General features: G+C 35.6%; 1 protein-coding gene across 6 annotated transcripts in view; it reads right to left on the reverse strand.

The window, feature by feature from the left end:
• Window positions 1-17600, reverse strand: part of ERBB4 (erb-b2 receptor tyrosine kinase 4) — a 1102331-nt gene that overhangs the window by 307271 nt on the left and 777460 nt on the right. For all 6 annotated transcript variants that reach the window (XM_023644065.2, XM_023644064.2, XM_001488767.6 and 3 more), the window contains exons 6-9: window positions 12164-12282; window positions 9345-9486; window positions 5234-5347; window positions 3861-3987 (exon numbers count right to left, since the gene is read on the reverse strand). In XM_023644065.2, the coding sequence (XP_023499833.1) occupies window positions 3861-3987; window positions 5234-5347; window positions 9345-9486; window positions 12164-12282 (502 nt within the window). The remainder of the gene's footprint in view (window positions 1-3860; window positions 3988-5233; window positions 5348-9344; window positions 9487-12163; window positions 12283-17600) is intronic.

Consider the following 17600-nt stretch of genomic DNA (forward strand, 5'->3'; position numbering starts at 1 on the left):
TCTCATTTAATTATGAATTTTGCCTTTCTATTGAGTTTAAAGAAATACCTCAGCTATTTTAATCAAACCACACATCCTAATAAAAACTAGTTAGTAGAAGATTGAGGGTATGGGAATGAAGTGAAATAAACACTTCTTTAATTGACTAGAAGTTTTTTCTTTATAATACTCCATATTATTCACCTTTAAAATCTCTCCCTCTTCATACACGTGCACACACACATATTACATACGTGAATACACATATGCCTATGCATACATGTCTCAGGCCTAGTGAGTTAACTGTCTGTTAATACTTTCCAAAGATGAAAGGGAGAGGCTTAGAATACACGTTTCATGCTAGTGTGAGACTAGGAATGAGGAACATACCATATTTTACTTATATCTTTGTTCTGGGAAATGCCTTATATATTTTGCTTGGGACACAATAATATTAATTATAATGTTAACATTTAAATATTCTGAGTTTAAGTGCTATAATAGAGAATAAATAAAAATCTTCTGAACTAAGTATGATTTATCATAAAGAAAATATTGTCATGAAAGTAACTTTGCCTTTATTTGGTTTCTAATAGTCTATAAAATAATATCTGTTGCACTATATGCTGTGCTAAAAACGAGACATATATTAAGATTTTCTTTTGCACTGTCTTCTCCTCCTGCTTTGCTGTTTTCTTTTTTTAAATTTTTTCTGTTTTGGGGGATTTTTTTTATTTTTGTTACTTTTGATTCTTTCTCTCCCTCTCCCTCTCTGTCCTCCCTACCCTCTCTCTCTCTCTTTCTCTCTCTCTCCCTCTGCCTCACTCCTTGCCCCAACTCTTTCTTTTTTATACCATTTTATTAAGGTTTCACTGTATTCCAAGTACTTGGCTAAACATTTAAAAACATTTTTTGTTTTTAATCCCCACAACAACCAGAGGAAGTAGGTATTTATTATTAATTCAGTTCTCAACTTTACATTGATGGAAATGACGTGTTTGACATGTAATGGAAGCCACCCAACTCAATACGGATTGTCCATGATGGGGCCTCAAATCAAACTCCAGTCTAGTCTGGATCAAGTTACTCAAGGAGAAAATCTAATTCTCATTTTTAAGAGAAGCTTGGTTTACCTTTCTATTTTCACCCATCTGAGTTGATCTTTCTGTTAGTCACTTTTCAACCGGATGAATTAGCAAGGTTGATCTCCTTGAAAGTCTAATGTTTTGTAATGATTCTTCTCATAAACTCGTGAATGTATGGTCCTTATTGCACAATATATTTTTATACCTTGAAATACCTGCTTTCTGTTTTTGCATTTATTCATTAATATTTCCCCTATTCTAGGCCTTAGCTGAAGGAGAAGATGTAAAACCATTTTATAATTAGTACAAATCTAGAGTTTTGATAAATATGTTCCATAATGAACCAGGACTAAAATAACTATTATGAACCACACTAAGCCAGCTCTTTTACAAACCTTCCCACCTGTGCTTTATCTATAAGAAGGTTAACCAGGGGCTGGCCCTGTGGTCTAGTGGTTAATTTTGGCATGCGCTGCTTTGGCAGCCCATGTTTGGTTCCTGGTGCAGACCTACACCGCTCATCAGTGCCCATGCTGTGACAGCAACCCACATACGAAATACAGGAAGATTGGCACACATGTTAGCTCAAAGTGAATCTTCCTCAAGCAAAAAGAGGAAGATTGGCACAGATGTTAGCCCAAGGCGAATCTTTGTCACAAAAAAATAGATTAACCATCAGCAGGTTTCTTTTGTTGGTTCATAATCCTTCTACTGGCAGAAAGTTCTTGCAGTGGTCCTCAGTGGGGGCAGTACCGCTCCACTAAAGGGAGGCTGGGGCACTTGCAGAGGTGTTTCAGTTGTAACAGAGACTGAGGGATACTACGGGCTTTAGTAATCCCAACCCAAGGAAGTGAAATGTCTTTCACAGCAAAGGATCGCCTCATGTCTTGAACAGCCTTAAAATGTCCCACTCAGTTTAGGACCTCATGTGCACAGACTTCATAGTTGCTTGTATTTGTCGGTAATTCTGTAGTCATGTTGCCTCTATTTCAATAAAACTTATTTCCCTGCACTTCTTGCATGGAATGACTTGTTTTAGTTCTTATAAATCCTAACTTTCATTACAAGTAAGTAGAAGCTGGGCATTTTCCTATCAATACATATTTTAATGTATTGTAACATTATGCATTACTTTTCTTGTTTCTTCTTTAAATTACAACTGGAGAATTACAATGACTTTATAAAATTATGTATATAAGTAGGCTATCTTATCTATGACTTTGATTTCAACATTGAACAGGGAGTGTTAAAATGCTTAATATTTAAAAGATGGATGTTGGGTCTGATTGGGATGAAAACCACTCATCTAGTGAAATTCATGAGACTATGTTTTCAAATTTTTCCCCGCACTGATGGACTTGAGGCCAATTCATTGACTACATCCATGTAGAACCAGGCAATGTGAATCAAGTGGCTATGTCTTCTTATTTTTCAGAATATAGTGTTAACATGATATGATCTTTCATTCACGATGATATTTCATTTTAAAATAGTTAAAATGTGGATATATTGTTCTGCTAAATGTTATATATGAGTTAAATTACATAGATACACTTCTCCTACCTGATGGGGCCAAGAAGTTGAAGACAGCAATGTGAAGGATTCAGAGGAGCAGAGGGGACTATGCTAAATTCAATTGAATATGTCCCGTCTCAAAATGGTTAGTACTATCCAGCTCCAACATATTGTTGCCATGTAAGAATGTAGGTTAAGAGCAACCAAGTCCACATATTTCTAAAGAGAAGTTTGAAATCTTGACCTTATTTAAAAAATAAAACACTTCTTGGGCCAAATATGACATATCTGGGACAGAAAGTGCATACATATTATAATATCTGGTATAGACCCACATTAAAAGCTTCATTTTAAAGTAAAGAAATGCTTAATGCAATAAGACCTACAGTAATTTATTTGAATGGAAAGAAACACTTTGTTCTATTTCTCTTACTGTTTTTATCTGTACATATTTATTCATAATGTGTTAAATTATTTTGCTGCTAGAAATGATGTGATATAAATTTAAAGTAAGATTTTGAGTTGAAATTTGTGAGTGATATTCTTTATCTGTAGCCTGTAGCACTAATATTTAGGGATTAAGTAGTAATATAGACAAATAAATAAAATATGAATTAAAAATATTGACATTTGTATTGCGATTGAAAGCATACAAACTTGGTCATTTTCCCAGTTAAAATCAGTGGGTGGTTCTGTAATGAAATAGCCCAGAGAGTGTTACAATTTTCCCTGCTAAAATTAAGTTCATTAAGTAGATCTTTTATAAGAGTACTAACTTCCCAATCTAAGAAAAAAGAGAAAAAGATACATTAGGAAAAAGAGAATTCCTGAAAGCTCAGGAAAATGTGAGCTTACTGATTTGTTTTCTGTGAGATACATTTTTAAAGGAATATTAATATATGTTGTCTTGAACTAATCAGTTAGGAATTTGAATTCCCCACTTTACTCATCGATATTCTCTCCCTAAACAGACCTAAAAAAAGGTCAAGCTTGCTGAAATCTATAGATTTAAGAAGAATGTCTTACAAATACATTGTAGCTTATCTATGAAGTTATATTTTCAAAGCTAATTAGGCACCAAACTCATAAGCTGGATGTATCCCAAAACTTTGGTTTATGATCACTGCTGGTGAAATCTGGCATTTGATTTTGTTGGAGAAAAGCATTAATATAGAACAGAACTTTTCTCGGTCAAAAGGAACCAAACAGACAAAGCTAAAGAATCTCTTCAGTTTTGTTTAGACTTCGTAAAATAATATTCTACAAAAATTTAATACTGACCCATGAATACCAGTGACAAGGAAGATCAAATTCCCATTGATTTTGGTGCAGTTTATGAATTTGTCAATGTTACTGGAATCCACAGTCTGAGCTGACAGCAGTGATCCCGTGCCAATGCCATCGCAAGCTGCAGAAACGAGACTCACAGTCAGGGAGTTGAAAAACTGTTTTTCAGTCCATAAATCATTGCATTTTCATTATAAAAATGAAAAAAAATTCGTCATAAGAAATACATTTTCTAACAAATAAAATAATAATTCTTTCACGCAACATTTACTACTGGGCGTGCTTTAAAATACTGTCCTTGCATTTTAGTCTGGTGACTATGATTTGTAAGAATTACATTTTATAACAGGACCCAGTGTGCATACGCAACACATACATACCCTTACTACAAAAAATCACCTATTTTTCAAATCCATCCTAAAATATCATTTTTAATAATTTTAAACACTGGTCACTTTAGTAAAATAATTTCATAGCCTAATGATGGTCTGCAACCTGTGGTTTTAAACACACCAGTCTAATTAAGAATAGATGTTAAACAGAGTCCTACTGATGTGAGTGGTAACCAGAATCAAGAGCCATTCAAATATTCATAGTTAAATTGAGTATTACCTGTGCTCTCTGAAGGCTCCACTTAAAAAACAAACAAACAAAAATGTATATGTGTGTGTGGAGAAAGAGTCCAAAAGTAACTCTAAAGTTCACCGTTTTTACAGGCACTCTTCGATGCCTTGGAAAGCTTAATAACATTTGGAAAAATTAGGCCACTTTCATCCTGCTCAATTTAAGCTTCATTCCAGCAAGGGATTTGAGCACCCTAGCTGGAGCGATTTCTTCTTCCACTAAAATTCTATAATATGAATTATCTGCAACATTTATTTAACACACGGTAAATGTTGTCATTTCATGTATCTTATCTTTCAAAACGTTTCTTAGACCTGGAAACAAATGTCACGTTGCATGTCTCTTTGTGTCGTCTTTCACGCATAGCGGATCACTCTGCACAGTGGCAAGCAACTAAGATGTGTTCTTGATGCTAAAACAATCATGTGAACTGTTCCGCGTAGCTTCTAAGATTCGCTACCTATAGGATGAAATGCAACTTTATTTTTTAGTCCCTATCAAAGTTAACTCTGAGTATTATCTGGATCCTTTTAGTATATATCATTCAAAACCAATAATACACACTGTTACAACAATTGATACTTTGGGGAACTGTTCAAAGTCATAGAAAAGTGTGCGTGGGAAGATTTGATGGTACGAGAGCTGTGTTCCAAGAGACTAACTTACTCAGCCCATTAAAAGGTGAAAGAAAAACCTTGGTAGAGGCCCCTGTTCTGGCTAAAATAATCTCAGCTATCACTCACCTTTTGGGCAAATATCAGTGCAAGGTTTACACATTTTAATACCATTTTCTTCTACTTCCATCTTGGAACTAGGACAGGCACGCACACAAGAACTGGAATCGACCACAAAGTTATCTGACAAAACAAGGTAAAATTAGTAATGATACTGATGTTCAGCAAACAAATTTAAAACAAGATATTTTAGGCTTTGAAAATGATTACCATCATTGATAGTATATATGTCTTTTCCCCTAAAACAATTCTCTGTCTAAATATCTCGACCTGAAATTGCATCTACAACATCGACATTCAAATCCAGTAGCACTGAGTATTAACAACGTACTTGCTTGACTACTGCTCCACATCCTGAATTGCCCCCAAAATAGAGGGAATTTATTTTATAGTCTTAGGAAACTACGTGACATTTAGTTTATGATTTTTCAGTAGTTCCACTTCATTTCATGGCATGATGCAAGTTTGAAGTCTAAAAATACTTCCCATTACATGAAGCTCAAGTTAATCTGCCTTAGATCAAGAAAGTGCACTTCATATCCAGGAGGAAATGTTTACTAGATTCTGTCTTTCCGTGGAGTGCCATAGAAACCATCCCAAAGTTTTTCAAGAAGAAACAAAATGAAATTTGAAAGGGCAGTACTTTAGGAAAGGTATACTAAATAAACTAGTAACATCTAGTTACCTGATAGATTGGTGAAATGTTTGGGAGTCCAGGGATCTGGAATATTCCAGGATATTCCCTCCCCAAAAAAGGACAAATTATTGCATCTAGAGCATCCTGGAATAAAGGGAAAACATAATACGTTCTAGGCCACTTTGGGTTTTGCAGGCAGCATCCTTCCATGTCTGGGAATACTGCTTCTGGCCCAATATTCAGTGGTATGGAAGGCTTCCAGCCTTGAAGGGGCCCAGAGCAGGAAAGGCATGTGGCGCAGTCCAGGCTGGGGTGCAAGAAATTCTGCTACTTGGGTTATAAACCCAAGAGGATCTATGATACTGGAAGTATCTGTGTTGAGAAAATATGCCATGTGGAGCTATGGCAAGTCCTAACTGGAAAATCATATCAGAGACCTCTAGGATTCTAGATCTAAGCCAGGCCATCCGCAGCATAGATTATAACCATTTAACAAACATCTTCTAACATGTTTCTGGGTCCTGGTAAAGATAGAACACTTAACTATGGGTCACTGATTGACCTTGTAGGCAGAATTGCCCGTCACCAACAAGATTTTATTAGAAACATGATGTCATAATGTTGCGCAGGTCCAAGAGAAATCCACTGTAAGACAGAAGCAGTGCATTTGGGATTGGATGTGCACAGGGGCAGAGGCATAAGTGACCTGCATAAGCAGGTGGTCCAGACCCCCATGTCATACACCATCGTGCTGGCACTTCCCACTCAGCTCATACATCTGGCTGCATGGGGGGCCGAGAGAGGGTGCTTGTGACAAGCTGAAAGAGGAGACAAAAATTAAGCTTGGCATGTGGGTGCAAGCAGTTGAAAATGGATGGCAGCTGCCCTGCAGCCTCACTCAGGAGTGGACTTGAAGGAGAGTGGCAGGGAAAAATCCTACCAGTGGGCATAGTTCTGGGTAGTGCAAATAATCATTTACTTTGTGTGGAAGTGACCTGAGCTACGAATATAATGGACTCATGAGCACTGGCTTGCCCTGGGAGAAGAAATACTGGAAAATCTGAGATTGAAGGGAGTCTGGGGTAGAGGGATATACATGAATCTGTGGGAGTGGGCACAAAGTGTGAAGATCTTTGTATTCCACCAGAGGGTGTCTACCACAAAGGAGGCACTTTGTTTAGACTACGTTGCAGCCTGATCCTGCTTCCTTTCCCTCCTCCACAGGTCTTGATTCTGAGAACACTCCTTAACAACTTAATCTCAGTCTCAGGGGAACCCAACCTGCAACAGGTGCATATACTGTATATTACGGAACCACCTTTTCTGCAAGGTCTTTAGGAATACTTCATATTTAAACACTTTCTCATTTTTGCAACAATTTATGCTAAGTGGAATAAATAAAGATTAAAAATAGCCTCATATTAGTTAGGTTCAGGTTTTGCAGCCAAATGAGTTTCAAAAAATATCTGTTGTTTGGAGTTTTTTAATTCCAGAATTCTGGATTAGGATTGTAGATCAGTATTTAGAGGCTAAATGTCTATGCTTTTCCAAGATAGCTACAGTTTAGCAAATCATGCGTTATGAGCAAGGCCCATCAAAGATTTGAATTTTACATAGGTAAATACTGACGTTCTTTAAATTAATCTATAATTTGATAGGCCTAAAGTAAAGCAAGGATGGAAGTTTGTGAGTTACCATGTGTAAAGTAACTAGACATGCAATATCACACAGCCGCTCCCAGTGTTAGGTACTTGCCACACGTAGGACCCCAGAGCCTTCAGATGAGCCACTGTAAGGACCAGAGTAAAGGAAAGGGGACATAGTTCACTTTCCTGGCCCTTCTTCCACTCCAGGTCAACCCCTGGGCCTCATCCTCAGGCCTTGAATAAAAGGGAAAGCACCAAAAATCTAAAATAAAACCAGTTTTGATTGTCTTTGGGATAAGTCACCATAATTTGAAGATAGTAGAGTAGGAGGATATTTATCTAAGAAAAGGAAAAATGTCATCATTGAGCCCCATCCTTCCATACTTTTAAGTCCCCTGTTTTGCAAGGGTAGCAGCTGGTGGGATACAGGGTAACTTTAGACAAGAGGTTATTAGATCAAAAACATATGTTTGTGGGCTGGCCCGGTGGCACAGCAGTTAAGTTCGCACATTCCACTTCAGTGGCCTGAGGTACTCAGGTTCAGATCCTGGGAGCGGACCTACCATCGCTTATCAAGTCATGCTGTGGCAGGTGTCCCACATATAAAATAGAGGAAGATGGGCACAGATGTTAGCTCAGGGCCAATCTTCCTCAGCAAAAAGAAGATGATTGGCAGCGGACGTTAGCTGAGGGCTTATCTTTCTCAAAAAAAGAAGAAAAAATATGTTTGCACATCCAAGTGTTTATGATGAAAAAGTCCTTAACATCCTAGAGTTAGTGTGCCTGTGACTTTAAAATGCTAATTCACAGGCATGTTAAATTTATATTTATTTACATATTTATATGCATAGTTTATATTTATATAAGTAAATATATAAATATATTTAATAATAATGATTACAATTGCCATTGTCTTCAAAGACTTGTTTGTATATACTATCCCTCTGATCCTTATTCCCTATGACTCTGGGAAAAAGAGAGGGGAGATGTGATTATTACCATCCACATCTTAAAGAGGAGGAAACAGAAAACTAAATAGTTAATTTAAAATCACATGACTTATAGGTTGGCAAAGCCAGAACTCATATCCACTCTAATCCCACGTCCCTTACACTTCCTACTCCATCCTATGCACAAAACGAAGAAAACCATAGTATCTGTATTCTGTAGGCTGTAAAGCCTTCTTTTAAATGAGTATGTAGATGAACGTAGTGAATTTTTCCAGCCTTTTCAATAGGAAAACATTGACCACTCCAAGCAAAGAAACTGACCTGAGCAAACATCAAGACATATATTGTACTGAATTCTTGATGAAAGTTAAGCTGGTCACTTTGAATCCCCAGGAAAAGTTATCAATTTGGTAAAGACCTTAACATTGCTTTCATATCTATCGTTCTTGTTTAAGATTAGATGTGATATTAAAACTCTAATGCTATGTATTCTATTACAAATAAGTAATCAGAAATAATTTTAGGTAAAAATTCATTGTTATCAGAAAAAGACCTCACTCATTACATAGTTTGCCGCGACTTTAATCACTTTTCTGGGAGACAGCATCATGTGCAAAAACGTGGAGGTGTAGTGAAAATGGTGACTTTAGAAGTCAATGACGCTGAACTCTCACCTCAAACATGCTACTCTTTTGCTGAGACTTTGGACTAATCACTTTAGTTTTTGAATTTTAATTTAGTTATTTGCGAAATGATAGCGATAGTACCCACACCCAAGGAATTCATCATTATTGTTACAAGTTTCAAATTATAATAAATTTACATAAAATTCTTTTGTTTTTAACTGAAGGTCTAATTAATTTGGCTATTCTTATCCTGTTACTTACGTGGGCACTTCTTGACACAAAATGCTCCATACGTGTACTTTGCATTGAAGTTATGCTCCAACTGAAAGGTGGTTGGATTGTAGACAAAAGTTTGGGGACACTGAGTAACACATGCTCCACTGTCATTGAAATTCATGCAGGCCTGTAACACAGCAAATACCAATTTCATTTAAAGATAACTTTCCTCATGCTTGTTAAAGGAACACTGACGCAACAGTTTTGTGAAAAGGTTGTTTTTTACTTGGTATTCATCAATTTTATAAAAACTGCAAAATTTGATAATTTTGTCATTGTTAGTGTTTATTTTTTAAGTCAAAATTTGTTTAAGCCCTCCAAAATTTTACAAGACTACTTTTACAATGTGTGTAAATATACTATCTATAGTTATTGATGTTCGATTTGCTTAGAATCTATCCACTAATTTGTAAACAGAATTGGTTTAAAATATAAAGTTAGCTAATGGTGAAGAATCATTTAAGCTCACACTTATTCAAAGGGTTTGTGTTTAGTCTTAGAGTCTGGTACTGACAACTAAATCCCAAATTCTGTAGGCTAGACTTTCCTTAAGCTGGCGTTTGGAGAGTTCAGTGATTTATGTTACATGGTTAAATCAATCATCACCATTGTACAATGAGAAAACACCGTGCTGGCCATTTAAAATGGACTCAAAGAAAAGGCTCTGGCAGGAGACTGGTCAGTTGTAAATGTAGGCTGTGTAATATCCAAATGTAAAGAAGCGCCCATAGTTAGTCCGTATTTAAATAATATGATGCCATTTCCTGGATGGTCTTTTTCATAACGCCACACCATTTAGTAAAAGCTCCTAAGTTCAACTAAAACAATTTGTTTCTTCTGACTTATACATTTGTATTGAGTCCTCACCTTGTTAATATTTTCAAATGCATTTGAGGAGAATTAAAAACAATTGTTCCACCTGAGAGTTAAGCATTGGATATAAAAATAGAACATATGTATAAATACATTAAAACAGATGATTAACGAAAGAATAGATGAACTAATTCTCAGAATTAAAAAGTTAAACCTTCATAGAAATAATTTGGGCTTTGGAAGGCAAGCTAATGTGAACTCAAGCTATATTTTACATTTCTTCATAAATTGTATGTATGGTTATTAATAAGCATTAATTTATTCCGTTTCCTCAAAACATTTTCTTCATCAATTGTTATGTTAGTAAGTACTTTGTCATAAACATGACAATTCCCGTGATGGTCTACAGAGACATAATCAGAGTGAGACTCACTGATGACACATTATTCACCATGATGACACTTCGAGGAAGAACATATTGAAAACCAACCTAGAAAACTCAGACAGTTTTAATTTATGACTACAAAACTTCATGTGCCCTCATAATTGCTTTACTAACATACTTTCTGCAGTGTTGTACACAGATTTCTTGGCAACAAAGGAATGCAAGCCAGAGGAATAAAACAAATTTACCATCCAGACAGCGTACAAAACAACCCAACTTACACCAAGGCCCCGGTCTGGCATTCTTGAACATTCTGAACCAAATGCCAAAGTGGAATCACTGGCCCATTCCATAGAAGTAATGAAATGAGAATTCTGAAGCTCACTCAGCACTCTATCATAATAACGGAACCGTGAAAAAAATGCAGTGAAAAGCTAAGAGAAAGTTATGGCTATGTTGGTGTTTACTGTTGTTATTGTTTTGGAATTGTTAACACAACACCCGTTCAGTATCCTCCAAATCAAGCTTCCATCCCAGGTCTGGTGATTGGCAAGAGAAGGGTCTCAGTTCAAGAGCTGCTGAGCATCTTCCTGGAAGGTTTAACATTTTTATTTTATTTTCTTCTTCCTCCCTATTCACTTCTGCAATACATACTTTTGTTTCCCTATAGTATCAAGGTAGACAAGTTAAGTTTCCTATGACATTAGGATATTACTATCCATACCATAATAGCCGTAATTTATATTTTGCCTATTTTTGGAATTAAGTGCCAATTTGAAAAAAATTACTCAATTCTAAATATGCGTGTAGTTTCTGGATATTTGAAAAGGGAAAAAAGAAAATAGATTCTTATGTTCACTTTTAACAATAAAAACAATTTCTTATTTTATGATTTTTAGCTTAAAATGAAATAATATTCTACGTATATGAAATTACATTAACTACCGCTCACAGAGTTGCTTGTATGTATTCAAAAGAACAGAAAGAATGGTATCAGGGATATCAAAATGTAATTAAGAAGAGCCCCCAAGAAGCTACAAATGTTAATTTTAAGGAAGTAAAAGTGTCCTCTTCTAAAATAAAAATCACACAGATTAGCATGTAAATTTCTTAAAACATGCATTTATAAATCTTATAAATTTTAAATAATATTAGCATGTAAACAATATACACCGAAAAACAGTTAAATTCATAAATTTATCTGCTATAATCTTGAAATTTATATTCAAGAAATAATTGTAGGTGCCCCCACTCAAAAGACTCAATGATGTAACAACAGAAAACAGGTAATTACTGTAAATTTTGGAAGAATGTTATTAGCTTTTAAAGCGCTATCTCAATATGTTCCCTCACATTCTTCAGTGTCTCACTTGTAACATAAATTACATCAGAAAGACTTAATTCTTGTAGTAGAACAGAACAACCCTAGTTAATCAATAGACACTCAGTGAGGGAAAGACTTCTAGGAAGGCAGAGCATCTTTCTTAATCCTGAAACGGTTAGATTTGATCTTCTTTTAATACGATGTTAAAGATTCAATGCGGCTGAGTCAAATAAGGGTTGAGGAGGGCAACCAAGAGAGTAAGAGGAGAGCTCCCAGACTCACAAAGCAGTCGGTGTCCTTGGGTCCCGAGCAGCCCCCAGCACATTCTCGATGACAGCAGTCACTGACGTAGGGTCCGTAGCACCTGCCATCACATTGTTCTGCACACACTGTCCTTGTCACTGCAGAAGACAGAGATGGGCCTCGATCAAAGTCAGCCACCAAGAGAAACTTCTAAGGTGATTTGGAGTAGCTGAGAAAAGCTGAGCTCTGGAATACCAATTTACTCCACCCACCACTCATTCAATTTAGCAAACATTTACTAAATGCAGTCTGCAACAGATCAAAATGACTGTAGAAAAACCTTCAAAATTAACACATAAATTTGTTTTTATATTCTTTCTTCTTCCAGCAAATACTTATAGTGCTGTATAAAAACCATACGATTTAGCAGAAAAGAATCAAATTTGAAATAACTGAATGAGGCATTTCGGCAGGTTGGGAAAGATGGAGCCAGCAGAGAAGTCAATTCACGATGTGCACAGTAAGGTCCTATGGCAGAATGTGTCCCCAGAAATGAATCTAAGATTTTTAGCAGTCAATGTAAAAAGGAAATATAAACTCTTACATGATTCACATTATGTTTTATGTGATTCGTATTATATAGAGATAGATAAACTGATCTGTAGTAGCACAATTGTTTCTATTCCTGGTAGAATTCCTGGTAGAAATTTTCTACCAAAATTTCTCAAATAGAAGGACCTATGTAAGGAATGGAGCGACATAAAAGAGAGAGAGAAAGAAAGAAAGAAAGGAGGAAGAAAAGAAAGAAAGAAAGAAGGAAGGAAGGAAGGAAAGAAAGAAAGAAAGAAAGAAAGAAAAAGCAGAAAGAAAGAAAGAGAAAGAGGGAGGGAAGATGAAAACACATACATAGCAAACACAACAAAAAGCATCATTGGTCTTTTCTTATAATGTCCTTCATTCCAAGCTAACAGCATCATATCAAGGTATGCTTTAATGAAAGCAATGCTATAGGCTGGGCATCAAAACTATAGTGTTGAGGGACACAATTCTGCTTATCTCACTTATTCCAGAGATATTTTGAGAAAATTAGAGAAATGAATTTTACAGGCTATGCAGCATATTGCTTCTTGGTTTTTGTGTTTCCACTTGAGCCTTGTTTCTTCCCATGTCTTTGACTAGTTCCCCCAAACTTCCTTCACTGTTACTAGAGTGAGATTCCACTCCTTAAACATTAGTATTCCCCAGAGTTGGTCTGGACAATTTTCTCTGGGCTATGGGCTCATGCCTGGGTGAAATCATCCATCCTCTACTTTGCATACTACTTATAGGTAGATGACATCCACATCTGAATTCTCAATTGAGCTGCAGCATGTGTTTCCATCCGTCCACAGGAATCCCATTTAGTTACCCCAGGGTGTACAAAATGGGATGTAACTTGCTTTCCTACCTCCACCAGTGAGTATATCTTTTTTCTTTGTTCCGATATCTCAATGATTAATAGCACTATACATCCAGTAGGTCAGCTAAAAATCTGGGGTGTGTTTTCTATTTCTCCTTTCCCCTCACCATCACCTCTCATACCTAAAAATATTATCAAGTGCTAGCCATAAACATTCCTCGTTACTGTCTCTCTTCTATACTCCAACTTCACTCAGAAACTTATCCCTAAATTATTATACAGCCTTCTAAAAGTTTTTCAGATGCCAATTAATGCTCCATGTTACTTTAAAAGAAATGGCTTGAAAATACAAGCCACTGCCTATAAATCTGTGTTGTTTCACAGTATGAACTTCCTTGCCATCCCTGTGTCAAAAGAGTATATCCTTAGCAAGGGATGAAAGTCTTTCATCAGGTGACCACCATCTCTATCATTACTGGTATCTCTCACTACTCTCACTGTGCTTCTCACATCCAGCCACAGAGAAACACCACTTGTGATTCCTAATTCCTTGTACCATAAGTAATTTTGCCTTTTGTCATTGCCTTTTGACAATGTATTCCTCCATGCTAAACCGCCCCCCTCCCCCGTCTAGCAAATACTTATCCATAAGATCCAGTTCTGCTGCCACAGATAGCCTTTCAGATACATCCTCAGGCTGAGTTAGTCTATCACTCTTGCTTCTGAACAAGCAAGAAGATCAAGTTAATACAGAGGTCTATGCAGTCAGAAGGCCTAGGCTCAAATACAAACTCTACCCTTGTGCTACGGGCAAAGTATTTAACCATTCCATATTTCGCTGTTCCATTTTAAAGACAGAGTTCGTATTAGTCCCTATCTAATGGGACTGAAGATAAATAGACATACAGGTATCAAGTGCTTAACATGGCCCCTATAAATAGTGCTCAGCAACTGTTAGATATTATTACTGCACTTATCATAATACACCATATTTATTTTTTCCATGTTTGCTCTCCTACTATACTATTAGTAGGAGTAAACTAATTTATTGAAGTGTATTTTCTTATCTAAGATTGTATCCTTAGTGACTAGTGCAGTGTTTGGCACTTAGTACACAATCAATAAATACCCTCTCCAAGTAAATAAATAAGTCATATATTGCCATCTTAATGAAATTATCTGTTGAGTGCTTAATGCACTTATCAGAGGGAAAGAAAACACATAAAGAATTAAAAGGGTAGGGCAGTAAGATATATAGAGACAAATATTAAAATACTGAGAAATAGAGCACATCAAAATGCAAATACTTAAAAATTTTGTTAATATCTTTTTAGATTTATATGCCCCTTAAAGTCTGCCATTGATTGTTTCATGATTCTGTATTTTCACTTGGATCCTTTTCAATTGAACATGATGATGATATTCATAAAATAGTGCACAATGTTTAAATAAGAACTGTATCCTTCCATTGGATATGACTATATTACTCCCTATGTAGTATAATCAATACAAACACCTAACAGAATTTAAACCAAGAAAGCACATGGACCCATCTTCTCTCTTTTTATTTTGTAAAAATAAAGTCATATGATATTTCTTATAAGCTTATAGAAGATTTTGAAAAAGGCAGATTTTTACTCTAGGTTTGTAAGGGCATATTTTGTATTTGTAATTTGGGTAACATTAAATTTTGAAATTAATAATTTCTTCTGTAAGTATTCTAGTATAAAATTCTACATAATAATGTAGAATTATTTTTTTACCTTCTCTAAGCCTTTGCTCAAATCTCTCCTTCTCAGTGAAGTCTACCCTTATTTAACAGTGAATCCTTTCCAAACCACTGATTCCTGATGGATCCTTCTCTTCTTCCTTTCCTTCTCTTTCTTCCTTCCTTCCTTCCTTCCCTCCCTCCCACCTTTCTTCTCTTCTTAATAATAGTAATTCAATAATAATTATACTGTGAAGTTTCAAACATGTATTTTAAATTATTCAGTCATATGTTGAGTCCACTTAAAATTTTTCAAAATGGCATTTTCTTCTATATAGTGGACACACATCTCATAGTTTTTCGGGACACTTTGAGCTTAGATATGCCATTTCATTTCAGGAACATGCAGAGAAACATCCATCTATGTAATTACTTTTTAAAATTTTGATTTAAGATATTAAAAGGGAATTATGGTATTTACTTCAAAAAACAGTCTATAATTGATTTAAAAGATAAAAAGTCTGATACATTCAAGAATACAAATAACACTTTTTGATATCATGGTTTTCACATGACTTAATTCCAGTTGAAAGTTCAGTAAGGATGAAACATATTTACAAGTGTTTACTTGACAGATAATATACGTAACCAAAAAGACAAAGCAATAACCTTAATCTCTAAACAGTGATGTGACATAGTTAAGAAACATTTTTTCACATAGTTATGTGAGACTCATTTTTCGAAAGAAAATTTGCACAATCTACTGAATGGCATTTGTTGATTAATAAGAATTACTTAATATGAATTAAACACATCAAACTATACTCATATTTTATTATGATGGAAACAAAAAACAGTTTCTGAAATCAATGAGGTAACTCAGCCTCCACGGGAACATTAACTTATAATTGCTTTGGTTATATTAATTTGCATCCTTGCTTGAATATTATTTCATTAGAATTTTTCCCCCTGTATTTGGTGTACTTTCTAAATCGCTTCATTGGGTCCATTAAAATATCTGAGTTGAATTTTAACTAGCTTATTCATTGGTGGTACATCACTAGCTGTAATTGTTTAATATAAAAGGTAAAACTTGCGAAGTTAAAACGCTTATTAGATTAGGGTCAATAAACTTGAAATTGGAAGTGGGGGTTCATTGAAAATACCCATGAGAATCAGTTGGGTAAAGCTGAAGGAAACAAACATTCCAGAGTAAGGGGATGCTTCGGGGAGAATATCCACCATTTCAAAACACTGAAGTGTTTGTAAGTAGCTTTATCATATCAGTGTCTCACTAATAAAACAATGGCTTAATTACTTCTTTAAATATAATGATAACTGCACTTAAAGTTACTCCCTTAGAAGAAATTTATTTTATTGGAAGAACTTTGGCAATTTATTAACCAAATATTTATTGTTGCTTCCTGTGAGTAACAGAAAGGACAGAGAAAATACATAAATCTTGCAAAACAGAGCACTGACGTCACAATGACAAGACAAAAGATATCTACCCACTAAAAAAAAATAAATAAGGCTAAATTTAGGCAAAGTCTTTATAAGCATCTTCTTCCCATGTCTTTATATTCCGCCATTTTTCTCCTCCTCCCCTATTCCCTTCTTCCTTCATCTTCTGCATCTTCTCACCATCAGTGCCTTTCAATTTTCTTCTCTACTGAGTAGTTCTAAAACCAGGCTGGATATTAGTTCATCTAACAGAGCCTTTCAGACTTCCATATGGGGCCTCTTGTGTAAATGAAGATTTTGATTTAGTCAACATCAGTGGAGCACAAGATTGTCCATTTCTAATAAGCTCCCAGGTAAGGTCACTGCCTGCTGGTCCACAGACCCTATTTTGAGTAACAGGATATAGAGTACTTTAAAAAAAATGCCTAGGAATTATATAATTCATATTAAATTGAAAACACCTACAAGATTCTAGGATTTGATACATTTAATAAACTCCCCAGTTGATTCCAATATGCAGCCAAGAGTTGAGAACCATTATGCCATCCAGTGAAAATGGGAAAAACTCTAGGTTATTTACACTATTTGATTGATTGACTGACTATTTTTTGTCTGAAACTTACACTGACTGAACTCTTGCTTTTATTTCCTATTTGTATTGTTAAGCTTTCTATCACTAAATGGGATATCAACCATGCAAAATTAACCTGCAAGCAGGTAGGAAGATTTGGGAAGAGAAAGACCTCCAGTTGGGGCAGAAATATTGCTTGGCCAATTCTGAAGGCCAAAATTTCGGATGAGTTAAAGACCATCAGAAAACTGATCGCTTCGTTCACCCAGCAGCTGTCTGCATGAAAAGTATCCTGAGCAGCCCTCAATTTTATTGCCAGGCACATTTGTAAGCA

The sequence above is a fragment of the Equus caballus genome, chromosome 6, assembly GCF_041296265.1.
Source record: "Equus caballus isolate H_3958 breed thoroughbred chromosome 6, TB-T2T, whole genome shotgun sequence".
Lineage (NCBI taxonomy): Eukaryota > Metazoa > Chordata > Mammalia > Perissodactyla > Equidae > Equus > Equus caballus.